This window comes from Arachis hypogaea, chromosome 20 (assembly GCF_003086295.3).
Source record: "Arachis hypogaea cultivar Tifrunner chromosome 20, arahy.Tifrunner.gnm2.J5K5, whole genome shotgun sequence".
Taxonomy (NCBI): Eukaryota; Viridiplantae; Streptophyta; class Magnoliopsida; order Fabales; family Fabaceae; genus Arachis; species Arachis hypogaea.
The window spans coordinates 10,224,430-10,251,791 of NC_092055.1; the positions used below are offsets into that span (position 1 = coordinate 10,224,430).

Sequence of the window (27,362 nt, forward strand, 5' to 3'; positions counted from 1 at the left end):
TTAGCCGCATTTGATCCTGAAATTGAAAGAACTATTTCACGTATTAGGCGAGCTCGGCGTCGGTTAGCCTTTGAGGGTGGTGAAGTGATTGTAGTCTCATCTGAGGGTGAATCTGAACTGCCATCTGAGAGCAAAACAAGCTCCTTTACTACTGATTCAGTTGATTCACGTGCAGATAGAATGACAGCACCTAGGAAGATTACTCTCCAGGAAGCTAGAGCCCCAGATTTTACACTGCAACCGTATCAAGTGCGTCATCCAAATCTGGCTGAAGATTTTGAACTGAAGACTGCACTAATCAACTTGATGCCCAAGTTTCATGGTTTACCTGCTCAGGAGCCTATCAAGCACCTTAGGGATTTCCAGATAGCCTGTTCTACTGTTAGGCGTCATGGTGCAAATGAAACTTCTATTCTGTTAACCGCCTTCCCGTTTTCTCTTGAGGAAAAGGCGAGGGAGTGGTACTAGTCGCAACCTGAAACAACTGTTACCAACTAGGATACGCTCAGGAGAGAATTCTTGGAAAAATACTTTCCAGCTGAAGTCACAGATAGATTGAGGAAAGAGATCTCCTGCATTGTTCAAGGTAAATCAGAGACTCTCTATGAGTACTGGGAGCGCTTTAAGAACCTTCTGGACGCATGCCCCCATCACATGATTGACAGGCTAGTGTTGATCAGCTACTTCACTCAAGGCATGAAGCCTCGGGATAAAACTACACTCGATGGTGCTAGTAATGGATCTCTGAAAAAGTACAAGACCGCAGATGAAGCATGACAACTGATCAGCGACTTAGCTGAGTTCACTCGGAATCACAGGCACAGGAGCAGCCACTCAAAGACTGTTACAGAGGTTTCCTCTAGCAGTGAGACTACTGCCGTCACATAAGCTATATGTGAAATGACCAACCTACTGAAGCAGATACAATTGAATTAGTAACAAGCTCAGCCTCCCCCACCACAACAAAGCCAACAATTGGTCCCCCAAAGAGTATACGGTATCTGTGCTGATTATAGTCATTATACTGATGAGTGTCCGCAGCTCCAACAAGAAGACAACACTGTGGCAGCTACTCATAACTTCTATGACCGCCCGAATCAAGGATACAATCAACAAGGCGGCAACTACAACCAAGGTGGGAACTACAACCAAGGGTGGCAGGACAACTCCAACCAGGGATGGAGAGATAATTCCAACCATGGCTGGAGGGACAACTATAACAGAGGAGGCAGAGACAACAATGGAAATCAGAGGTGGAATAACAACAACAGACAACAAAATCAGAACCAGCCTTACAGAGCTCCTCACCTAAGACAGTCACAAGGATCCCAGCACAACCAACAACAGGCCCCTCAGATCACTTATCCTCCTTCCTCATCAAATGACGAGATGCTTCGTTCTCTTGCACAAGGACAACAAGACATGCAGACTACACTGAACTCTACTTTAAATGGTTTGAACGCCACTTTACAAGCTCTCGTCTCCCGGATAGATTCATTACCTACTCCCACCAACCAACCTTCATGCTCCAATGGAATTCCTTCTCAACCCTTACCTAACCCCAAGGGTAGCATCAATGCCATCACTTTGAGGTCCGGAACCACACTGCAAGAGAGAAATCAGGAGGAGCCAAACCCACAAGAACACACCCCATTTGAGGATATGGTAGAAGTGGAAGATGCTGAAGAGGAAGAGGAAGTACAAGACATGGTTGAAGAAGAAGCAGCTCAGCCAAGGAATGGAGCACCAAAGGAAGCAGAAGATGCAAGTGGCGCCATTCCTATTCCATTTCCACACCTTGCAAGGAAGTCCAGAAAGCAGATGGAACTAGATCCCAAAATGGTAGAAATTTTCAAAAAGGTTAAGGTAATTGTTCCCCTTTTTTATGTTATTTAGCAGGTACCTAAATATGCAAAGTTTCTGAAATATTTATACATACATAAAAATAAAATTAATGAATTAGAAACTATTCCTTTAGGTGGTTCTATATCTGCTTTAATGGGAGGTATACCTGAAAAATGTAGTGATCCAGGTCCATGCATGGTTAACTGTACCATTGGAGGTGTGATATTTTCTGACTGCATGTGTGATTTAGGAGCGTGTGTTAGTATAATGCCATTGTCTATATGATGCTTTGAGGCTCCCTCCCTTAAAAAGGTCGGCAGCTCGTTTTGTGTTAGCAGATAAAAGCATTATTACAGTAGTTGGAATTGCTGAAGATGTATTAGTGAGCATTAAGGGGCTCACATTTTCCATTGACTTCTATATCCTGGAAATGCCCCCTAATGACTCAGGAAGACCATCATCAATCCTGCTTGGAAGACCATTCCTGAAGACTTCAAAGTTCAAGCTGGATGCATTCTCAGGAACTTACTCCTTTGAGATAGATGGCAGAGCAGTGAGTTTCAGTTTAAATAAAGCTATGAAGCACCCTCCGAAAGATCACTCTATCTTCTAGTGCGACAATATTGATGAAACTGTAGCTGAAGTTCACCAAGAAGAAGTAGAAGAGAAGCACATGGAGCAAGGTCCAAGTGTGGGGACACCCTCTGAACACAATGAGGACACTTTGCCATTACCACTAGCCCCGGATGATCCAGAACCTAGCCATGAGCAGAAATTGGAATTGAAACCCCTTCCTCCACACCTCAAGTATGCTTACCTTGAGGATAATCAGAAGTTTTCAGTTATCATTGCAAGGGAACTCACTTCCCAACAGAAGGAGCAACTGCTTAGTGTGCTGAGAAAACATAAGAAAGCAATTGGGTGGAGCTTGGCGGATATAGTAGGCATCAGCCCTCAAGTTTGTGAGCACAGAATATTCTTAAAAGAGGAATCAAAGCCTGCCCGTCAACTCCAAAGAAGATTGAATCCCACTATCTTAGAAGTTGTTAAGAAAGAAGTGACCAGGCTGCTTGAAGCAGATATCATTTACCCCATCCCAGACAGTGAATGGATCAGTCCAATACAAGTGGTGCCCAAGAAGTCTGGAGTCACAACAGTAAAGAATGAGCATGGAGAGCTCTTGATAACTAGAGTGCAGAATTCATGGAGAGTTTGCATTGAATACAGGCGTCTCAACCAAGCTACTCGCAAGGATCATTACCCCTTGCCATTTATTGATCAGATGCTTGATTGAGCCTATCAGGTAAATCCCATTACTGCTTTTTAGATGGTTATACAGGCTATTTTCAAATTCATATAACTCCTGAAGATCAGGAGAAGACTACTTTTACATGTCCTTTTGGAACGTATGCATAAAAAAGGATGCCTTTTGGCTTATGTAATGCACCTGCTACTTTCCAAAGATGCATGATGAGTATCTTTTCAGATCTTATTGAGAACTGTATGGAAGTATTTATGGATGATTTTGGCGTTTATGGTGATTCATTTAACCTTTGCTTGGATAGTTTAGCTAGATTATTAGACAGGTGTGTTAGTTCAAACCTTGTATTGAATTTTGAAAAATGTCACTTTATGGTAAAACAAGGGATTATTCTAGGACATGTTGTGTATAATACTGGTATTTCTGTAGATCCAGCAAAGGTAGATGTCATTTCTAGTTTACTTTACCCCTCCTCTGTGAGGGAAGTCCGTTCATTCCTTGGCCATGTAGGTTTCTACAGGAGATTCATTAAGGACTTCAGTAAGGTAGCATTACATTTATCCATACTGCTGTAGAAAGATATTGAGTTCGAGTTCAGTGAGGATTGCATGCAAGCATTTGATAAGCTGAAGATCGCCCTGACTCAAGCTTTGATTGTGAGAGGACCAGGCTGGAGCCAGCCTTTTGAGATTATGTGTGATGCCTCCAACCATGCAGTAGGAGCGGCGCTGGCTCAGAGCGAAGGTTAGGATCCTTTCGTAATTGCTTATGCGTCTAAGACCTTAGACGCTGCTCAGTCTAATTACACTACTACTGAAAAAGAGCTTCTTGCTATTGTTTTTGCTCTGGATAAATTCTGAGCCTATTTACTTGGTACTAAGGTAGTAGTGTACTCGGACCATGCAGCTCTAAAATATTTATTAGGTAAAAAAGAGTCCAAACTAAGGTTGATACGTTGGATACTGTTGCTGCAAGAATTTGATTTAGAAATTAAGGATAGGAGTGGTAACCAGAATTTAGTGGCAGACCACTTGAGTCGCCTTGAGCACATTAAGGATGACTCCACTCCTATCAATGATGCTTTTTCATTTGATAGCTTGCATGCAGTATCTGAAGTAGTTCCTTGGTATGCACCTGTAGCTAATTATCTAGTTAGCCATACTTTCCCTCCCAATTTTACTAAGCATCAAAGAGACAAGCTGAAAAGCGAGTCCAAATATTATATATGGGATGACCCATATTTATGGAGGTGTGGTGCTGACCAGGTAATTAGAAGGTGTGTGCCCCAATCAGAATTTCAGTCCATTTTAGAGGCCTGCCACTCTTCTGAGAGTGGAGGACATTTTGGCCCTCAAAGAACAGTTAGAAAAATCTTAGACTGTGGATTTTGGTGGCCTACTCTTTTTAAAGATGCTGCTGCTTTTTGTAAATCTTGTTCCCCATGCCAAATGTTTGGTAATATATCTAAAAGAGATGAGATGCCTCAACAGATTATGCTATTCTATGAAATTTTGATGTTTGGGGTATTGTCTTCATGGGACTATTTCCAAATGGGTGAAAACAATTCCTACCCGTACTAATGATGCTAATACTGTTGTTTTCTTTGTTAGAAACCATATTATCTGTCACTTTGGATCACCACGAGCAATCGTGAGTGATAAAGGCACTCACTTTTGTAACAGGAGATTAGCAGGATTATTGAAGAAGCATGGGATTGTTCACAAAGTAGTAACAGCATATCATCCCCAAACCAATGGGCAAGCATAAGTATCTAATAGAGAAATAAAGCGTATTCTGGAGCATAGTAAAGCCTCATAGGAAGGACTGGAGTGCCAGGCTATGATGAGCGGCTAATTTATACCATTTTGGCATTGTTTTTAGGTAGTTTTTAGTATGATTTAATTATTTTTTATATTTTTATTAGTTTTTATTCAAAAATCACATTTCTAGACTTTACTATAAGTTTGTGTATTTTTCTGTGATTTTATGTATTTTTTGGCTGAAATTGAGGGACCTGAGCAAAAATCTGATTCAGAGGCTAAAAAAGGACTGCAGATGTTGTTAGATTCTGACCCTCCTGCACTCGAAGTGGATTTTCTGGAGCTATATAAGCCCAATTGGCGCGCTCTCAATTGCGTTGGAAAGTAGACATCTTGGAATTTCCAGCAATATATAATAGTCCATCCTTTGCCCGAGATTTGATGGCCCAAACTGGCGTGCAAAGCCAGCTTAAAACTTTATGGCGTAAAACGCCAGAACTGGCACCAGAATTGAAGTTAAACGCTCAAACTGGCACCCAAGCTGGCGTTTAACTCCAAGAACAGCCTATGCACGTAAAAGCTTCAATGCTCAACCCAAGCACACACCAAGTGGGCCCCGAAAGTGGATTTCTGCACTATCTGCACTTAGTTACTCATTTTCTGTAAACCTAAGTTACTAGTTTAGTATAAATAGCACTTTTTACTATTGTATTCGGATCATATATCATACTTTGGATGCCATTGTTGGTCTCACGGCTACGCCTAGACCTTTTTCACTTATGTATTTTCTACGGTGGAGTTTCTACACCTCATAGATTAAGGTATGGAGCTCTGCTGTTCTTCATGAATTAATGCAATTACTACTGTTTTCTATTCAATCACGTTTGATTCTATTCTAAGATACTCTCTCGTACTTCAATATGGAGAATGATATGATCCGTGACACTCATCATTATTCTCAATTCTATGAACGCGTGCCTGACAACCACTTCCGTTCTATCTGAGCTCAACGTAGTCATTGGGCGACAGCTTGAGTGCGTATCTCTTGGATATCTAATACACGGACCGAGTTCGTGAGATTAGTATCTTCGTGGTATAGGCTAGAATTATTGGCAGCATTCCTGAGATCCGGAAAGTCTAAACCTTATCTGTGGTATTCTGAGTAGGATCTGGAAAGGGATGACTGTGACGAGCTTCAAATCTGCGAATGTTGGGCGCAGTGACAGTATGCAAAAGGACAAGGGTCCTATTGTAAGACCCAGAATTTTTAAATAAATCTTATTATGAGTTAGTTTCAATTTATTTGTTCATTAGAAATTTTATTTTCAGAAATTATTTTATCAAAGCTAATTAAATCAGGTTTTGATAATTAAATAATATTTTAAAAAATAATCTTAAAGGTTTAAATTATATTTAATTAACACTCTATACCCCTAATTTTATTAAAATTTCCTAAACTATCCTAATCCTAATCCTCTACCCCACCACCTTCCTTTCCCCAAACCTAACCTAACCTAAACCCATTGCTTCACCCACTGCTTCAGAAAAAACAAAGAGAAAAGAATAGATAAAAACAAAAAGAAAGAAAAGGAGAAGGAGATCTGAGAGGGAGAGGGGTGCCGGTGGAAGGGAGAAACTATCTGTGCCACCACCGTCCCGCCGTTAGCACATCGCCGGAGCAGAGGAGCGCGAGTGAGGAAGGCGCCGTGAGGGGTATCGTGCCGTCACAGCTGTCCATGCCGTCTTCATCATCGCCGAGGGAAGTCAGCGCCGCCAGCATCACCGTCACCGATCCTCTTCATCGCCACCGTTGTGCTCGTAGGCGTGGAAGAAACACGCCGCCGCCAGATTCATCGGATCTCCGCCGCCGTCAGCGGTATCGTCGTCGCCGCGTTCTGTTCCACCGTCACCTTCACGGAGGTCCAAGTCACCGGAGCTCCACGCTGCCTCTGCCGCCCGAAACCCCACTACCGCCATCGCACGAACCAGAGGAGGAGAAGAGCCATCATGTTGCGTGCAAAAGGGAGATCGAAGCTGTTGCATGTGGAGGAGAGGAACGGTGTCGCGGTTGGGGCTGGGATCTTCTGCCACCGCTGGGTCACCCACTGCCATCGCTGTTCTGAAGTTGTCAGGCCACCACGAGGATCCGATGCAAGGAGAGGGAAACAGAAACGCAGATGGAAGAGAGAAAAGGGAGTCACCGCTGCTGCTGAACCGACATAGCCACTTTTGAGCTGCCGCAGCCATTGTCGGAGTTCTTAGCTGCCGCCATTGCCGTTGGTAAATAGTATTCTTGCTTTCGATTCCCATCCTTTCAATTTCTAGGGATATGGTTATCACTGCGATGTTATTGTAGCTGCCACTGAGGTTTTCCACCATCACCGGAGCCGCTGTGGGGAGAGTTTGGAGTTGCTGCCATTGCTTCGTCTCCATGTTTCTCTTTTGTTAAGTAAGCATATCTTTTTCAAAACCTTCACCACTAGTGTATGTCTACTCTGTTATGAATTTGATAAAGATTTTAAGATGTTGGTAAAGTAGGTTCCAGTTTCGGTTGTTGTGTGTCACGCTTATAGTTGTGGTTGCTGCTACGGATAGTGGATAAAGCTGAGATTACGGCTACTGCTGTTGCTGGTCGAGGAAAAGGGGTTTTTGACGCATTTTGGTTTTGCGAGTTTCGACTTTGAGGTAGGGGTTTTCTTAAAATCTATTTTATATTACGGAGTTGTGATAAATAGATATTGATGCAAAGAGATTTACTTCTGTGATTATATTTGTCTTATGGATGTGATGGTTTGTTGGACTGAATTATTGGGTGCTTGATTGCGTGAGTGGTGTGTGGTTGTGGATAAAAACTGGTTTGAAATGTCATTTACTTGATTATTAAGAAAGGTGGATTTTCTTGGTTTTAGAGTTTACTTAGTAATATAAATGAAACGATTTTGGAAATAATTTGAGATATGAAAATAAATTGATTCTGGGAGCGGTTTGATTGTGAGTTGGTTTGATTTTATGAATGATTTAATATTTGAGCTGATTCGATTTTAAAAAGAGTTTTATTGTTAGAATTGGTTGATTTGAAAATAATTTGACATTGGAACTGGTTCAATTCTGGAAAATATTTGAGATTTGGAAATGGTTGAGAAAAGATTTGAGAAATATTTGGATGGGATCCGAAAAGGGTGGCAGTGTCCGAGTTTTAGAGGAGATGCTGCCGAAATTTTATAAAAATGAAAGTTTTATTTAAAGTAATTAATTAAAAAGATTTGTTTTTAAGCATTATACGTTTTAAGATTGATTTTTCTATCAAAGAAAGAATTTTGTTTTGGAATTGAGATTGTTAACGAACAGAATGAAAAAGAGGATGATGAAGATTTTCTTTGAAATATGGCTTTGAAATGAACTTGGAAATGAGATTTGGATTGATGAATGATTATGATGTTGAGAATGTTGAGATGTGAACTTTGAATTATTCACATGGCTTATGAATTTGAAATATCTGAGATACGAGGTTCCCTGGATTAAGTACCGTAGCTTGCCATCACGTGTACCAGGTTGAAAACTCGATACTCTGTTGGCCCTACGACATAAGTGTGTGACCGGGCACTATATAAATTCCCGGGAATGTTACCCACATTGAGTAATATTGATTATTTGAGAAAAAGCTATGCATAGACTCTTGGGGATGCACGTCGGTGGACAGTCTAAGTACAATTCAGACTTGTCGGGTTGGCTGGATAACCGACAGATGAGCCTCATCAGCCATAGGACAGGCATGCATCATATGCATTTGTATGCTTTGCTTGAGTTTGAACTTGTTTTGGTTTGCCTAAATGCTCAACTGTTCGTAACTGCTACTTGAACTATTTGCTGTAACTGCTGCCTACTTGTGCTTTCCTTGTCTGCCTTGCCTGTGTTTGTCCTGGCGTGCTACATTTGAGATTGAACTTTGGTGCTGAATTAATGATTGTGTTGTTTGATTGCGTGGTTGGTTTCTTATTGAGATTTTCTTATAAGAAAGGAAAGGTTTTGGATTTCTGAAAGATTAAACATTGTTTCTTTGAAAAGGTTTGAACGATTATCTATTGGTTTTTAAAAGATTCATAAGGCAATGATAATCACTGAGCTTGAAAACAGTTTTCTTATTAAATATCTTCTTAAACAACTTTGAAACTCCGTGGTAAGACCATGTGGTTAGGTTCTCACCCTCCTACAGCTTTACCTTTTCAGGAACCGGATGAAGAAGCATTAAGAAGAATTATACTGCGTTTGGTTTATATGTTGTTGTATTAATTAGATTATTTTCTTCCCTCGTCTTTGTTATTACAAGTTTGTAAGAGGGATAGGAATTGTATGTTTTATATATATAATATATTGAGTTATTATGTAAGGAGTCTTGTATATGAATCTATGCCTGCTTGTATTTTTCTTAAGATAAAGTATTTATTTCTGGTTTTCAAAGAAATCAGCGATACAGTGACGAGTCACAGGCTCCTATTTTAGTATTTAGTATGTGTAGTAGTCGTAATACTTCTTGCTATCAGAGTAGCGCAGCCGGAAGCGTGACTTCTGATAGTGAGGGTGTTACACCTATTCCGACGCTAGTGGGAACCGACAGATGATTAGTCGTGTAGAGATCGTACCTGGTATTTTTCATTCGAGAGGATCATACAGCTTGCCATGGAAGGGAGCACGCATGATTGGAAGAAGGCAATAGAAAAGCAGAGGTTCAGAAGCAACAAAGCATCTCCAGACGCTTATCTAAAATTTCCACCAATGAATTACATATGTAACTTTATTTTATTTTATGTTTATTTATCTTTTAATTATCAATACTCATAACCATTTGAATCTGCCTGACTGAGATTTACAAGGATGACCATAGCTTGCTTCAAGCCGACAATCTCCGTGGGATCGACCCTTACTCACGTAAGGTATTACTTGGACGACCCAGTGCACTTGCTGGTTAGTTGTGCGGAGTTGTGAAAAGTGTGAATCACGATTTTCCACACCAAGATTTTGGCGCCGTTGCCGGGGATTGTTCGAGTTTGGACAACTAACGGTTCATCTTGTTGCTTAGATTAGGTAACCTTTATTTTCTTTTCAAAAAGTTTTTTTTTTAAATCATTCAAAAAAATTTTTCTTTTTCATTTTCAAAATTTATTTTCGAAAAATATACAAAAAAATTAATAAAATCATAAAACCAAAAAAAAAATTTGTGTCTCTTGTTTGAGTCTTGTGTCAAATTTTAAGTTTGGTGTCAATTGCATATTTTTAATTTTTCTTGAATTTTCGAAAATTCATCATGTGTTCTTCTTTGATCTTCAAGTTGTTCTTGATATTTTTCTTGTTTGATCTTTAATTTTTCTTGTTTGATATTTTTTGTTGTTTTTCATATGCATTTTCAAATTATTAGTGTCTAAACATTAAAAATTTCTAAGTTTGGTGTCTTGCATGTCTTTCTTTTCTTAAAAATTTTCAAAAACATACTTTTGATGTTCATCTTGATCTTCAAAGTGTTCTTGGTGTTCATCTTGACATTCAAAGTGTTCTTGCATGCATTATTTATTTTGATCTTAAATTCTTATGCCTTGTGTCTTTTTGTTGTTTTTCTCTTTCTTCAAAAAATTCAAAAATAAAAAATAATATCTTTTTCTTATTTTACTCATAAATTTTGAAAGTTTTGGTTGATTTAGTCAAAAGTTTTAAATTTTAATTGTTTCTTGTTAGTCAAGTCAAAATTTCAATTTAAAAATTCTATCTTTTCAAATCTTTTTCAAAATCAAATCTTTTTCATTTCTCTTTCATGTTTTTCGAAAATTCTCCAAAATTAATTTTCAAAATTTTTTTCTTATTTTTATTTCATATTTTCGAAATTATTGCTAACATTTAATGTTTTGAGTAAAAAATTTTCAAGTTGTTATTTGACTATTAAGAAAGGATCAATCTTTAAATTCTAGAATCATATCTTTTAGTTTCTTGTTAGTCAAGTACTTAACTTTAATTTCAAAAATCAAATCTTTTTAATTTTCTTTTCAAAATTTAATTTCAAAATCTTTTTCTAACTTCTTATCTTTTCAAATCTTTTTCAATTAACCACTTGATTTGTTTGTTTTAATTTTAAAAAGTTTACTATTTTTTATCTTTTTCAAAACCACCTAACTACCTTTCTCTCTCTCTAATTTTCGAAAAATCTCTCACCACTTTTTCAAAATTCTTTTTAATTAATTAATTGTTTTAAATTCTAATTTTATTTTATTTCTTTTAATACTTTCGATTTCTCACTAATAATTAAAATAAAAACAAAAATATTTTTCTTTTCTTTTTAATTAATAATCGAATACTCTCTCTCTCATCTCTTTCTATTTATTTTATTTATTTACTAACACTTCTCTTCTTCTTATAATTCGAATCCTCCCCCTCTCTCTGTGTTCGAATTCTTCTCATTCTATCTCTATCTCATTCTTCTATTCTTCTACTTACATAAAGAAATCTCTATACTGTGACACAGAGGATTCCTCTTCTTTTCTATTCTCTTCTTTTTCATATGAGCAGGAACAAGGATAAGAACATTCTTGTTGAAGCTGATCCTGAACCTGAAAGGACTCTGAAGAGGAAGTTAAGAGAAGCTAAAGCACAACACTCTGGAGAAGACCTGACAGAAATTTTCGAAAAAGAAGAAGACATGGCAGCCGAAAATAAAAACAATGGTGGAGATGCAAGGAAGGTGCTTGGTGACTTTACTGCACCAACTTCCGACTTCTATGGAAGAAGCATCTCAATTCCTGCAATTGGAGCAAACAACTTTGAGCTTAAGCCTCAATTAGTTTCTCTAATGCAGCAGAATTGCAAGTTTCATGGACTTCCATTGGAAGATCCTCATCAATTCTTAGCTGAATTCTTGTAAATTTATGACACTGTTAAGACCAATGGGGTTAATCATGAGGTCTACAGACTTATGATTTTCTCTTTTGCTGTAAGAGACAGAGCTAGGACATGGTTGGACTCACAACCTAAAGAAAGCCTGAACTCTTGGGTAAAGTTGGTCAATGCTTTCTTTGCCAAATTCTTTCTACCTCAAAAGTTGAGCAAGCTTAGAGTGGAAGTCCAAACCTTCAGACAGAAGGAAGGTGAATCCTTCTATGAAGTTTGGAAAAGATACAAGCAATTGATCAGAAGGTGTCCTTCTAACATGCTTTCAGAATGGAGCATCCTATGTATATTCTATGATGGTCTGTCTGAATTGTCCAAGATGTCATTGGACCACTCTGCTGGTGGATCTCTTCATCTGAAGAAAACGTCTGCAGAAGCCCAGGAACTCATTGAAATGGTTGCAAATAACCAGTTTATGTACACTTCTGAAAGAAATCCTGTGAATAATGGGATGGCTCAGAAGAAAGGAGTTCTTGATATTGATACTCTGAATGCCATATTGGCTCAGAACAAAATACTGACTCAGCAAGTCAATATAATTTCTTAGAGTCTGACTGAAATGCAAGCTACATCAGGCAGTACTAAAGAAGCCTCCCCTGAAGGAGAAGCTTATGACCCTGAGAATCCTGCAATGAAAGAGGTGAATTACATGGGAGAATCCTATGGAAACACCTATAATCCTTCATGGAGGAATCATCCTAATCTCTCATGGAAGGATCAGCAGAAGCCTAATCAAGGCTTCAATAATAATAATGGTGGGAGAAATAGGTTTGGCAATAGCAAGCCCTTTCCATCATCTTCTGAGCAACAGACAGAGAATTTTAAGCAGAGCCTCTCTGACTTAGCAACCATAGTCTCTGATCTATCTAAGATCACTCTCAGTTTCATGACTGAAACAAGGTCCTCCATTAGAAATTTGGAGGTACAAGTGGGTCAGTTGAGTAGAAGAGTTACTGAAATCTCTCCTAGTACTCTCCCAAGCAATACAAAAGAGAATCCAAAGAGAGAGTGCAAGGCCATCAATAAGTCCAACATGGCCGAACCTGTAGAGGAGGAAGGGCAGTGATTTCCAGTGAGGAAGACCTCAATGGACGTCCACTGGCCACTAAGGAGTTTCCTAATGAGGAACCAAAGGAATCTGAGGCTCATACAGAGACCATAGAGATTCAACTGAACTTACTATTTCCATTCAAGAGCTCTGATGAGTATTCTTTCTCTGAAGAGGATGAAGATATTGTTCAAGAGCAAGTTGCTCAGTATCTAGGAGCAATCATGAAGCTGAATGCCAAGTTATTTGGTAATGAGACTTGGGAGGATGAACCTCCATTGCTCATCAATGAACTAAATGTCTGGTTCAACTGAAATTACCTCAGAAGAAACCAGATCCCAGAAAGTTCTTAATCCCTTGTACCATAGGCACCATGACCTTTAAGAAGGCTCTGTGTGACCTGGGGTCAGGTATAAACATCATGCCACTCTCTGTAATGGAGAAACTAGAGATCTTTGAGGTACAAGCTGCTAAATTCTCACTAGAATTGGCAGATAAATCAAGGAAACAGGCTTATGGACTTGTAGAGGATGTCTTAGTTGAAGATGAATCCATTATCGTTGGAAGACCCTTCCTAGCCACAGCAATAGTTGTGATTGATGTGGACAGAGGAGAGTTGGTCCTTCAATTGAATGAGGACTACCTTGTGTTTAAGGCTCAAGGATCTTCTTCTGTAACCATGGAGAGGAAGCATGAAAAGCTTCTCTCAATACAGAGTCAAATAGATCCCCCACACTCAACTTCTAAGTTTGGTATTGGGAGGCCCACCATTAAGCTCTGAGTCTTTGTGAAGCTCTCTAAGAGCTCACTGTCAAGCTATTGACATTAAAGAAGCGCTTATTGGGAGGCAACCTAATGTTATTTAATTATATTTATTTGTTTTCCATTGTTATTTTATGTTTTCTTTAGGTTGATGATCATGTGAAGTCATAAAAATAACTACAGAATTAAATCGGAATCAAAAACAGCATAAAAAATAACATACCCTGGAGGACAGGCTTACTGGCGTTTAAACGCCTAAACGCCAGTAAGGATAGCAGAATGGGCGTTTAACGCTCAGCCTGGCAGCATTCTGGGTGTTTAATGCCAGAAAAGGATGTCTGGTGTCTGGCTGGCGTTAAATGCCAGAAAGGGGCAATAGACTGGCGTTTAACGCAAGGAAAGGTAGCAGAGCTGGCGTTAAACGCCAGAATTGGCACATAGAGGGCATTTACACTCCAGAATGGTGCAGGGAGCAGAATTCCTTGACACTTCAGGATCTGTGGACCCCACAGGATCCCCACCTACCCCACCTCTTCTTCTCTCCTCTTCACACCTTTCCATATCACTCTTTCCCAAATACCCTTGACCAATCCCATCAATAACTCTTTCCCAAATACCCTTCACCTATCAAATCTTACCCTCTTCTCCATAATCTCTTCACCACTCACATCCATCCATCATAAAACCCCACCTACCTCACCATTCAAATTCAAACAATTTCCCTTCCAAACCCACCCCTTCATAACTGAATTCCCTCTCTCCCTTACCCTATAAATACCTCTCCTTACCACCTTCCATTTCATACGTCTTACACACCTCAACCCCCTTGGCCGAACCTACTCCTCCCCTCCATCTCCTCTATTTCTTCTCCTTCTCCTTATTTCTTCCTTCTTTTTGCTCGAGGACGAGCAAACATTCTAAGTTTGGTGTGGAAAAAGCTCTACTTTTTGTTTTTTTCATAACCATTAATGGCACCTAAGGCCGGAGAAACCTCTAGAAAGAGAAAAGGGAAGGCAATTGCTTCCAACTCCGAGTCATGGGAGATGGAGAAATTCATCTCAAAAGCCCATCACTAGAAAGAGGATGGAGCAAACAAGAGAGCCCACTCATGGATCTCAACAAGAGTATGAGGAAATTCCTCATCAAAAAATCCTTGAGATGCCTCAAGAGATGCACTTTCCTCCACACAATTAATGGGAGAAAATCAACACCTCCTTAGGAGAATTGAGTTCCAACATGGGGCAACTAAGGATGGAGCACCAAGAGCATTCCATCATCCTCCATGAAATTAGAGAGGACCAAAAGGCCATGAGAGAGGAGAAACAAAGGCAAGGAAGAGATATAAAGGAGCTCAAGCACTCCATAAGATCTTCAAGAGGAAGAACTAGCTGCCATCACTAAGGTGGACCCGTTCTTTAATTTCCTTGTTCTTATTTTTCTGTTTTTCGATTTCTATACTTTATGTTTTATCTATGTTTGTGTATTTATTACATGATCATTAGTGTTTAGTGTCTATGTCTTAAAGCTATGAATGTCCTATGAATCCTTCACCTTTCTTAAATGAAAAATGTTTTTAATTGCAAAAGAAAAAGAAGTACATGGGTTTCGAATTCTATCTTGAAATTAGTTTAATTATTTTGATGTGGTGGCAATACTTTTTGTTTTCTGAATGAATGCTTAAACAGTGCATATTTTTGATATTGTTGTTTATGAATGTTAAAATTGTTGGCTTTTGAAAGAATAATGAAAAAGGAGAAATGTTATTGATAATCTGAAAAATCATAAAATTGATTCTTGAAGCAAGAAAAAGCAGTGAACACAAAGCTTGCAAAAAAAATGGCAAAAAAAATAATAAAGAAAAAAAAAGAAAGAAAAAGAAAAAGCAAGCAGAAAAAGCCAATAGCCCATTTAAACCAAAAGGCAAGGGTAAAAAGGATATAAGGCTTTGAGCATTAATGGATAGGAGGGCCCAAAGGAATAAAATTCTGGCCTAAGCGGCTAAACCAAGCTGTCCCTAACCATGTGCTTGTGGCGTGAAGGTGTCAAGTGAAAAGCTTGAGATTGAGCGGTTAAAGTCGTGGTCCAAAGCAAAAAGAGTGTGCTTAAGAGCTCTGGGCACCTCTAACTGGGGAGCAAAGCTGAGTCACAATCTGAAAAAGTTCACTCAGTTATGTGTCTGTGGCATTTATGTATCCGGTGGTAATACTGGAAAACAAAATGCTTAGGGTCATGGCCAAGACTCATAAAGTAGATGTGTTCAAGAATCAACATACTGAAATAGGAGAATCAATAACACTATCTGAATTCTGAGTTCCTATAGATGCCAATCATTCTGAACTTCAAAGGATAAAGTGAGATGCCAAAACTGTTCAGAAGCAAAAAGCTACTAGCCTCGCTCATCTAATTAAAACTAATCTTCATTGATAATTTTGGAATTTATTGTATTTTCTCTTCTTTTTATCCTATTTTGTTTTTAATTGCTTGGGGACAAGGAACAATTTAAGTTTGGTGTTGTGATGAGCGGATAATTTATACCCTTTTTGGCATTATTTTTAGGTAGTTTTTAGTATGATTTAATTACTTTTTATTATATTTTTATTAGTTTTATTCAAAAATCATATTTCTGGACTTTACTATGAGTTTGTGTATTTTTCTATGATTTCAGGTATTTTCTGGATGAAATTGAGGGACCTGAGCAAAAATCTGATTCAGAGGCTGAAAAATAACTGCAGATGCTGTTGGATTCTAACCCTCCTGCACTCGAAGTGAATTTTCTAGAGCTACAGAAGACCAATTGGCGCGCTCTCAATTGCCTTGGAAAGTAGACATCTTGGGCTTTCCAGCAATATATAATAGTTCATACTTTGCTCGAGATTTGATGGCCCAAACTGGCATATAAAGCCAGCCTAAAACTTTCTGGCGTAAAACGCCAGAACTGGCACCAAAATTGGAGTTAAACGCCCAAACTGGCACCCAAGCTGGCGTTTAACTCCAAGAACAGCCTATGCACGTAAAAGCTTCAATGCTCAGCCCAAGCACACACCAAGTGGGCCCCGAAAGTCCGAGCACTCACGAGTCCTCCTTCACTGCAGACATGGTTGTTCTACTCTGGTGTATCCTTACTGACCAGCCTCTCAATTTACCAAGACACCTTTGGCATGCTATGGGACACGTACAGATTACGGGCAATCTACCTTTTTCCGCCTTGATTTCAGATCTAGTCTCAGCAGCCAGAGTCTCCTACAGAGCTGGGGACACCAAGGCCATGATCCCACGGGATGATCAGTACGTCCCTAACGGGAAGTATATCAGACCTCCAGCAGCCACTATTAGCCGGCCTGCAGAACCGGCTGGAGATATTCCTTCTCCTTCCACATCACAAGCACCTTCAACAAACCAACTGCTCCATTAGATACTTGAGAAGTTGGACCGGCTTGACCGGCAAGGAAAGCGAAGAGAGCGTCGTAACAAGCGTCGATTTACATACCTTAAGGAGCTGCTTGTTGGTAACCACCCACCTGAAGAAAACCCAGACACCCCGGACTCCACTTCATTTACCAGCACAGGGAGCCATGACGGTCCCGATTGTGGAGATGCTACTACCAGCCCCCCTTTGTTCCTGACTGATGGCACCGAGGACGGTGCCAAGCTTTAAGTGTGGGGAGGCCGGTCAGTACCTGACTTCCGGAGGTAATTTCTCTTTCTTAACACCAATAAATTATTTTTTTTTTGTTTAGGATAGGATTAATTGCATAGTAATAGGTGTTTGCATGCATGTTCTATTTGGTTGAAAAATAATAAGTTTCTTTTTAAGACCCTATCTTTGAAAATTTTCACTAATTTAAATAAAAAGTTGTGTTAAAACTTGTTTGAAGATTGTAAATTGGAACATAGTTTAAAGCTAGAACACACAACCTGTGAGATTTGAGCTTAATTACATGGTTACATTATTTAACCATAATATTTTATTCTTGCGTATTTTTCTTCTCTATGATTGTAATATATATTTTGTTCCATTCTATATGTCCAATGTTTAATGTGTTTATATGCATGCATATGATTGAGGCCATTATTTGATTATTAGCTCACTTATCCCAAATAGCCTACCCTTCCATTCACCTTTGTTAGCCACTTTGAGCCTTTTAATCACATTTGTTCTATATTTTACCACATCACTAGCCTTAAGCGAAAAAATAATTAAATACCCCAATTGAATCTTTGGTTAGCTTAAGATAGAAATTGTGTGTCAATCAAGTATGGAAAAACTGTGGGAACATGGGTTAATAAGGGAATCTGTTATGTTTTTACTTTGAACAAATATTGAAAATTTGGATACCTACTCATGTGAAACTAGAAAAATTAAAAATCCATGTGCATTGATAAGTTGTGTTTATTTCCAAAAAAAATCCAAAAACATTCAATGATTAAATAAATAAATAAGGGGACAAAATTATCCCAAGGTAAAGTTAATAAAAAATCAATGCATATGTGATGAAAATTAAAAAAAAAATTGATGCATGAGTATGTTAAATATGCAAAAGTGAGAATTTTGGATAGCTAGACATGATTTTAAATGTGTAAAGAGTGTATGTATAGGTAAGAGCTTAAGTTAATCAAAGATTCAATTTATAGCTCACTTAGCCATATATATATATATATATATATATATATATACCCTCACCTTTACCTTAGCCCCATTACAACCTTGAAAAGACCTCATGATGTTTGCATTAGTACATTAAATACTTGTTGATTGGTTAGGTGAAGAACAAAGTTTAGAAAGCATGACTAGGGAAGAGTAGAGTGATTACCCTATACACTTGAGTGATTAGAGTGCACATACTATCAGTGAGGGTTCAATGCTTGATTCTATGTTCCCTGCTTTCATGAGCTGTCTTCTTACAAGTTTACTTGTTTTTATTGTATGATTTTAATTAGTGGAATTTTAGTTATTTTTTTTGTCTTGAAGAACTTATTTACTTTTAACCAAGTAGACAGAACCATATTAGCATATAGTTGCATTCATATACATAGGTTGCATTGCATTGCATGAGTCTTACTTTTCCTTACTCATTTATTTTATCTCCTTAAGCTAAGCATGAGGACATGCTAATGTTTAAGTGTGGGGAGGTTGATAAACCACTATTTTATGGTTTATCTTGTGCTCATTTGAGTGGTTTTATCAAGTCTTTACCCACTTATTCATATAATTTGCATGATTTTACAATCCCTTCCTAGTTTTGTTCTATGGTTGAAAACTTGCTTCCTAGAGATCTTTAATTTGTGTATTTTAATTCTCCTTTATACAATTCGATGCCGTGATCCGTGTGTTAAGTGTTTCAGGCTTCATAGGGCAGGAATGACTTAGAAAATGGAAAGGAAGCTTGCAAAAATGGAATGAACACAAGAAACTAAGGAGATAACCAGCGAGCATCGACGTGCGCGCATGGATCACGCGAGCGCGCGATATGAAGAAATTTGCAGCGACGCGTGCGCGTGCCTGACGCGAACGCGTGGATTGGAGTTCTGCAAGATGACGCGTGCGCGTGACTGACGCATACGCGTGACAAGGAAATTCGCCAAATGACGCGCACGCGTGACTAACGCGTACGCGTGACATGCGCGATCTGCAGAAATAACAGAAAATGCTGGAGGCGATTTCGAGCCGAGTTTTGACCCAGTTTTCGGCCCAGAAACACAGACTAGATCCAGGGAACGTGCAGAGACTCAACACATATTCTCATTAGCATAGTTTTTAGTTTTTAGATCTGAATCTAGAGAGAATTTACTCCTCCTCTAGGTTTTCTTTACATTCATAGTTCTATAGTTTTATGCTTTTGCTTTTGGATATTGAAGAGTCATCACCTCCGTTGAAGATACTATTCTAGTTTGTTTTCTTATTCCCTATTTATTTATTCCATATTCTTAATTCTTATTTAGAGTTACAATTGGATTATCTTGGATTTATTAATGCAAATGATTACTTTTATTTTTAATTAATTTTCAATCCCTATTTTATTTAAATTATTATGTCTCTTTTCTATTCCAAACTCCCAATAACGAAGATGGTATCCATGTTGATGGAGTAGACTCCCAACTTGGCATGTGGGTTGATTAGGAGGAGACACTTGAGTTGGAATGCTCAAGTGGTTAGTTAAATTGGAAGTTGTTGGCTAATTCTGTATTTACTAACGCTAGACCTTCCTAAGGGAGAGGACTAGGATTTGCAAATAAGAGTTAGCTTAATTACTTGACTTTCCTTTATTTAGTAAGGGTTAACTAAGTGAAAATAACAACCTCTTTATACTACACTTGAAAGAATTCCAACAAGGATAGAACTTCCAATTAATCATTCCCCCAGTCAAGGCTTTTTATTTTGAATAATATAAATCTCTTTTAATTCTCATTGCTTTAATTTACAATTATATGCTTGTGCTCATTGTCCAAACTCAAAATCTCTTGGAAAACTCCTGATTAATAAATTAGCACCCTTTTTAGCAGCTCGTTGGGAGACGACCTGGGACTCATACCCCCAGTATTTTTATTCTAATTTTGTGACAACCTTTTTAAATTGATGAGGCGAATTTTTGCTGGTTGAGAGCTATACTCGCAACGTATATCCTATATTGAATTCTTAATTGGCCGACTTACGCCCCAGTCGTCAGTATTGTATTGGTAACCTCCTCATCACTGGAACTCTCTTCAGCCCCGGGCTTATAAGCACTATCCTCTGTACTTTCATAACTGTCCGAAGATTCAGATTCTGATAACACAACCGTCTCAACCTGCTTTCCTTTCTCTTTAGTTGTATGTCTTGTCACATGACCTTTAGCTAATGCCTAGTTATATATCTCCTATTCAATGTTGTTCTTGCAACACCTTTCTTTTTGTTTTTTTTTCAATGCAACACCTTTTTTCTCTGTCCCATTCTTTGATGGCAATTTGGGTTGAAAAATTTTACTAGGCTTTAACTTAGGCACTGGTGTTGGAGTACATTTGGGAATTTGGGTTCGATTGGTGGTTGGAGGTGGTACTTGAATATGGTTCATATCTTGGTTGGGTGGAGCAGGGGTAGTAGCCATAGAAATTGGGTTTGAAATGGTAGATGTTGGCTGCTGGGTGGGTTTTAAAATTTCAGTAGTCTTAGGTTGGTTGATACATGGGTTTGGAACTGGGTGAGGAGGAATGGCCCTGGAGGTTGGTCCTGTTCTCAGTAAAACTGATTCAGTAGGTACTTCAACCACCACCTCCATGTCCTTTTTGGATGGTGGTTCTTCCAAATATGTTGAACAGATACCCCATGCTCATAGTACACGTGCACCTCTTCGTAGTTTCTTTCAGCATGAAAGCACATCTCCAGGAGCTCACCATCAGAATTTAGTTTCCTTAGACCAGTCTCTAAGGGTCTGTTTGGAACCAGCCACCAACAGTGTTCCACCTTATCATACCCAAGCTATTTGTAGTAATTCCTGATGAAAAACACATCTAGCCGATCTAGGTCAAGTTTCGGAATCTCTGAAATATGTTCCCTGGTATGAGACGACACTGTTTTCACTCGTCACAAAGGATCCTCCATGGTGACACACAATAGTAATGAGAGCCATCTGCAGGTAACACATGATCATCAAAATTGCCATCAACTAGGAAGGCACAATAACCCCAATCCCTAACCCACCATGAAAACACATAAACTACATACATACTACTATTTTCAGCACATTACAACCATAGCTACCATCATCACAGACGAAAACAAACAATATAAATGAAACAACAACATGCGAAGAAAATCCTAACAAAAATTTTCCAAAAAAAAAACACATTACAAAAGGGGAGAACGAATGAATATATATAGACTTAACAATGTCGAAAAAAGCCATGATCAAGAAAAACAGAGGAGTAGACAGTAGCTATTTTGTTTATCATTTCTATTTTGGTTATCTCTAACAACCAAGATGCTTTTCCTGAGATCACTACGTATGCGATACAGATGAGATAATTAGAGTGTGCTTGCTTTCCTTGAGAGAGAACGCAAGAGAAAATCCCTCTCAAAGTGGCGCCATTGAAGAAAATAAGGAGAAGAAGAAGAGATTGTGTTGGATTGAGAGAGAAATAGTCACTACATGTTAAATCCCCTCTAAGCACACCAAACGACGGTGTTTCTATGCAATTTGGGCGCCAAATAAAAAACGGCATCGTTTTGAATGTCCAGCCTGGCGTCCAGTGTGGCCTCTGTCGATCCAAGTCATCTTTCTGTCACCAGAAAATGCTTCAGGGACGACCGTGAGTCACCTTTGCTAAATTCAGGGAAATGATTGGGGCCAATGCAAATTTAGGGACTACTTTGAGACTCGAGTGCAAGTTCAGGGACCACTTTAAGATTTAACTCTTATTTAACTTTTACGAAAATGCACAAAATTTATTCCTATTTAAACTTTTCTATAAACAGGACCACAGAGGGTTGCAGACAACAATGGTGTGTTGTCAGAATCAGAACCAGAACGTTAGACCACACAAAGCACAAGGGACAAACACTTTCTAAAAAGTCACTAACCTGAACTGTGTGAAGCGTCCTCAGAAGATTCCGTCCAGCTCCGTCAACAACACCACCAACCCGCCGTCAACTATGACATTGTCAGCACCCTTGTAAGCAGCAACGTCAGTGCTTCTCTCCACCAATCCAGCATCCACAGTGGTCTCGAGAAGTGAGGAACCTTTTCTACTAGGGTTTTCTTGTAAATGTGAAGGCTTGTGATAAGATTTTATGGAAACACGTTTGAGAAGCAACTAAAGCGTTACTTTCCGTGCAAACGACGTCATTTTTAGAGTGAAGGAGTTGGACAACTTAACCCCTGTCCATTTTAACTTGTCTTAACCCCTGTAAGCTCATGTGACAGGTTATGCTTTAAACGTGATAACTCAGTATTTTTCGTCAAACCTCGTCAGAAAATAACACATAAGAACTGCATTGTGTGACGGAATTAAAAAATAGGAACTAAAATGGATCGTTTTTATTTTGAGGGGTTGCATTATTATTTTTAAAAATGGACAGAAGAAGTCGTAGCAGTTCACTCTTAATGTACTAGTTTTAAAGGAAAAAGAATCATTTTTATTATTAATTACTTTTTTAATCACTACTTGTTTAATATATCTTTCTATTGAATATTTGATAATATATAGAAATTGAATATGAAAAGAAAGGACATCTTGTTAACTTATTTTGTCTCTTCTCTCCCTTATTTTGTTTTATTTCTACATATGATTGATACTGAACGTCTCTGGTACAAGACAATTTACTTTTATCTAATCACAATTAACAAGTGACAAAGTGACAGTGACATGGCCAAATGCAATGTCGTGCATGTTAGGAAATATGCCATAATGCTATATTGAATTTGACCCGGTAATTCGGATTGATCCCAATTTTGCATTAATTCTGTATCAACTTTGAAAATTATAAGCCACAAAGTAGAGCGGAATTGACCAGCACCAGAAGAAAAATGAATTGACTTATTAATACAAAATTTTAAAACTTTTCTTCCATAAATACATAAGCTGCTGATATTCAGAAAATTTTCTTACATAAATGCCAAATTATTTTCAATAAATAAGAATGACAAAAAAAAAAAAAACAGTCAGAACTTATTTTATTTAACATTCATTCATTAATTTTTGTAAGAAAAAGTATAGATAGACAAATTAATGAATATTAATTAAGATAAATTTTGACTATTTTTTATTAATTTTTTTTATTACCAAATATTTTTGATAAATTTTATTTATTTATGTGTGCAAATTCTAATTCAATAAATCAATAATACTAAAAAAAATCTAAAACTTGCTTTATTTAATATTTATTAGCAAATTCGGACTGTTTTTGGTTAATTCTTTTTTGTTACTAAATATTTTTGTTCTAATAACTATGAGTACAAAAATTATATTAATTCATGTGTGTAAACTCCAATAAATATAAATATAAACTTATGTGTTTTATGTATACAAATTTATGTAAATGTGGGTACAAGTTATTGCTGTTGACTCAAAATAATAATATTTGTGGCTATGTAGTATTGCGGATTGAAATTTCAATAACTTGTTTGTGAATATGATCAGTTGTCTCCATGCGAGGTAACATAGTAGAAAATGATGCTGTGTTTCACTAATTAATCACCAAAAGCAAACACTACAAATTTACAAAAAATGATTACAGAACATTAGCTAACACTATTACTAGCAATCATATTGGTATTAATTACATCTCTCTTTCTTAGACTTTATTTTTATCCAAACATAATACGAATATAGATCCTCTAAAATGAGAATGAGAATAATTGTAAGGATCCTATTCCAGTCTAACCAAGCAATCTTGATGATCATGATTCCCTTGCTAAAAAAGAAGAAAGTTGCATGACTTACTGAGATCAAGAATGTCCTTCTGGATTTGTCCATCTAAAACTAAAACTAAGTGAGGGGGAGGACGAACATGCCTTGGGACCAACGAGGAAAGATTTCAAGTGCCTGGCAAACTCTTTAGACTTCTCTAGGTTCACTGCATGCCCTGCATTCTTGATCACCACAATATGAGCACTTTCCCCTATATGCCTGCTCCAAATCAAAGACAAGTCCATTGTTGTTTAAGATGATGCTTCGAACTTGTATGTGCTGGGTTGAGAAATCTATCTCACCTTTGTAATCTGTGTCCTAACTCAAGAGGGAATATCTGATCTTGCTCCCCCCATATGATTAGCGTGTTCTGCTCCATCCAATACCAGAGAATCATGTAAATGTTCAAAAAATTCAAAGAATAGGTGAATTGGATAAATACCTGTTGGATCTTGGGAAGATTAGAAAGTTTTCGACCTTTGAGTATTGCCTCAAGTAATTCTCTCTTCTCATCAATGCAACGTGTACACATCACCTGCTTAGCTTGTTTCCAAATAAAGCATCAATTAAATAAATCATATGTCTCTATCTTTGATTTGATTATGCAAAGAAATTAAAGAGGGATACCTGAATGAAATCTGCAAGGAACCAAGTAGGGACGCCCCTAGCAGGCCTAACAAAAGATAGCCGCATCAACTCCCTGAGCTTCTCGGGAGTCTGAGGCATCAAAATGCTTGCAGCTTCATCCAAATCAGAAACCTTAAACAACCCATTTTTCATGTCAATCTCCTCCAAGCAAACACCCGTGCAACAAAGCGCCAACTTCTCCACTTTCTCAGGGAACTGTGCAGCCAAACTATACGCCACAAAGCCACCATAGCTGATCCCAACCAAGCTCATCCTGTGGACACCATGAAACTCCATCAGCTTCCTCAAGCACACGGCCTGAAAGGACTCCGTCCTCTCAGGTCGTGACGTGAAGGAATCGCCGAAGAAGAGAAGGTCAGGCACGTAAACGTTGAAGTGTGCCACGAAGTTCCGAAGGTGGTCGCCGTATTGCCACATTGCGTTCGCGCCAAAACCGTGGATCAGGACCAGGCTGGGTTTGCTTGTGTCATGGATCTTCGGCACCCAGCAATGCATGACGGTTCCGTCGCCCAAGTCTGATACCACGGCGCGGAGGCCCGCCACGGAGAACGACTGGCGGTACAACCAGTCTCTGGAAGCGGTGAAGCTGAAGCATTTTGAAAGCCTGGGAAACATGGGATGATTACCAATCACAATCGGAAATAAGATTGAAACTTTTTATGACCAATGTGAATGTTTACGGAGGATTTGAAATGGGTACAGTGTTGAAGGAGAGAAGCTGGATGATGATGATGATGATGATGTTTGAGTAATTGTGGCGGTTTTGTGGTTGTCAATGGTGACAAGGTTCATTGGAATTACAATCAAAGTTGAGAATGAGATTGAAGACGGTTGTGCGGAGAAAGCGAGACAATAGTCAACAGAATGTAGAGAATTGGTAATGCCAAAAACTGAGGGTGGCAAATTTACGAGCACTGTTACATGTTACATGCAGCTCCTAAAACATAGCTTATTTCATTTTCTCTGGTTTTTCTGTTTTTGTCTTCCTTCCTTTTCGGCAATCTATTCTAATTCAAGTTCAATAATACTTCAGCTTTTCTAATTAAATAAGATTAATACATGAACCACTTTATACAAAAAATTAGGTTATCTAATTTTTAATACTAGAGTAGATGATGTATTCGTTGTCTAAAATTAGTTCAGTTTAGCAGAGTGGGATATAATTCTCAACCCAATTCATCAGCGTATAATGATTAACATATTATGATACAGAAATATTTGATAACAAAAAATATTAATAAAAAATTATTAATTTTTTGTTTTATTTAATATATTTTGTAATAAATAAATATTAAATAAAATAAATTTTGACTATTTTTTTATTTTTTTTAATATTCTTATTACTGTAAATTAAAAACAAGTTATTGTACCCAAAAAAAAAAAAAAAAGAAAATGGTTCTAGTAGGTTCTGGCAAACTGAGGTCGGTTTGCCTAAGTGTCAGTTTTAGAAGGCAACAATAATAGGGTTTTGATGCTCTGGCAGGACTCTGAATCTGCTTCGTGTAGTGACACTCTAATCATGGAAAACATGTTGTATAGAGTCGTATATTCTTTCTTCTTCAACTTTAATTGAGACTTGGGAATTCATATTTTGTGCACTTCGTTTCAGAATTGTATTTCTTCACGTAATGTCTTATTTTACAAACTTTTATATTTAAAGGCTAAATAATAGATAATTTTTAAAGAATATCTAATTACACTGATTTTAAAAATTCCATGTCTGGACATATGACTTTAATAAATAATATTTAATAAATTTTAAATTTTTCATTTTTATTTTTAAACGTAAGTTAAATAATTTAGATATCATAATAAAAATATTATAAATTTATCTTAGATGTTTGTAAGTGCTAAGCAACTTTTTTTTTTTTAAACAGCCTTGCTGCTTTGGTTTTTTTTTTTTTTTCCCGTCTTTGATAGTCTTTCCGAGTAACAAGGAATTGAACATTATCAGACTTGTTCTCCCAGCTACTAGTTAAATCTAATATATATTTTTCTTTTCTTTTTTTTTTTAGAATGAGAGTGAGATACAAGTTAAATTAAAAAGTTTGACAACTACTTTTATATATACAGACAAAATATTATATAACGTATTAAACATTCATAATCATTGCATATCGTGAAACACAAACTCAGCAATATATTGCATCTCAAAAATTCTAAAATATAAAGTTTAAATTTTTGTTTTTCTTTTTTTATATAAAAGATATAATATGACCCTTGAATCCCAAAACCATCAATAAGATAGTGTTTATTTTTAGAAATTAAAATTAAAACTGAAAATTTAAAACTCAGTATTGTATTTAATGGCTAGAGAATGGAACTAAAATTTCAATTCTAGGATATAAAATTTCAATCCCTACAATATCTCTAGAAAATAAAGATACAAGGTAGCGTTTGAAAGAAAGACAGAGACTGAAAAACTAAGACTGAGAGACTAAGACTGAGAGACAAAGACTGAGTGGTGTAAAGTGCGAGACAGAAACTGAAACTTTAATTTAATTTGCACAAGAGGAATGCTAGGGGCCAGCAATTTTGGTGTTTTGTAACTATCAATTGGCCATCAATAGTGTTTTTAATGGTGTGAGATTACATCTAATGGTGGAAAATCACTCACTTTTGTTTTGATGGTTAAGTGCTGGCCAAAAAACACAAAAGTTGCTGGCCCCCTAGACTTTTCCTAAGGATAAAGTTGGAATTAATTAATTGAAATGGAGGTATTTTA

The 27,362-nt window shown here is 37.7% G+C and overlaps 1 protein-coding gene and 1 non-coding gene across 5 annotated transcripts; both read right to left on the bottom strand.

Moving 5' to 3' along the window:
• Positions 1-552: 552 nt before the first annotated feature.
• On the bottom strand, positions 553-656 carry LOC112788019 (small nucleolar RNA R71). The gene has a single exon (XR_003195400.1). It is a non-coding gene; the product is annotated as a small nucleolar RNA R71 (small nucleolar RNA).
• Positions 657-23,740: 23,084 nt separating this feature from the next.
• Positions 23,741-25,385, bottom strand: LOC112785219 (uncharacterized). Of its 4 annotated transcripts, none has more exons than XM_025828670.3 (4): positions 24,617-25,385; positions 24,432-24,524; positions 24,292-24,359; positions 23,741-24,208 (listed from the first exon to the last, which is right to left on the bottom strand). In XM_025828670.3, exons 1-4 carry the CDS (start codon positions 25,250-25,252, stop codon positions 24,028-24,030), a joined length of 978 nt encoding a protein of 325 aa, XP_025684455.1. In that variant the 5' UTR covers positions 25,253-25,385; the 3' UTR covers positions 23,741-24,027. The 4 variants fall into 4 exon arrangements, with proteins under 4 accessions (XP_025684455.1, XP_025684454.1, XP_025684453.1 ...); XM_025828669.3 differs by having other exon boundaries at positions 24,432-24,527; XM_025828668.3 differs by having other exon boundaries at positions 24,292-24,524.
• Between the last annotated feature and the right edge of the window lie 1,977 nt (positions 25,386-27,362).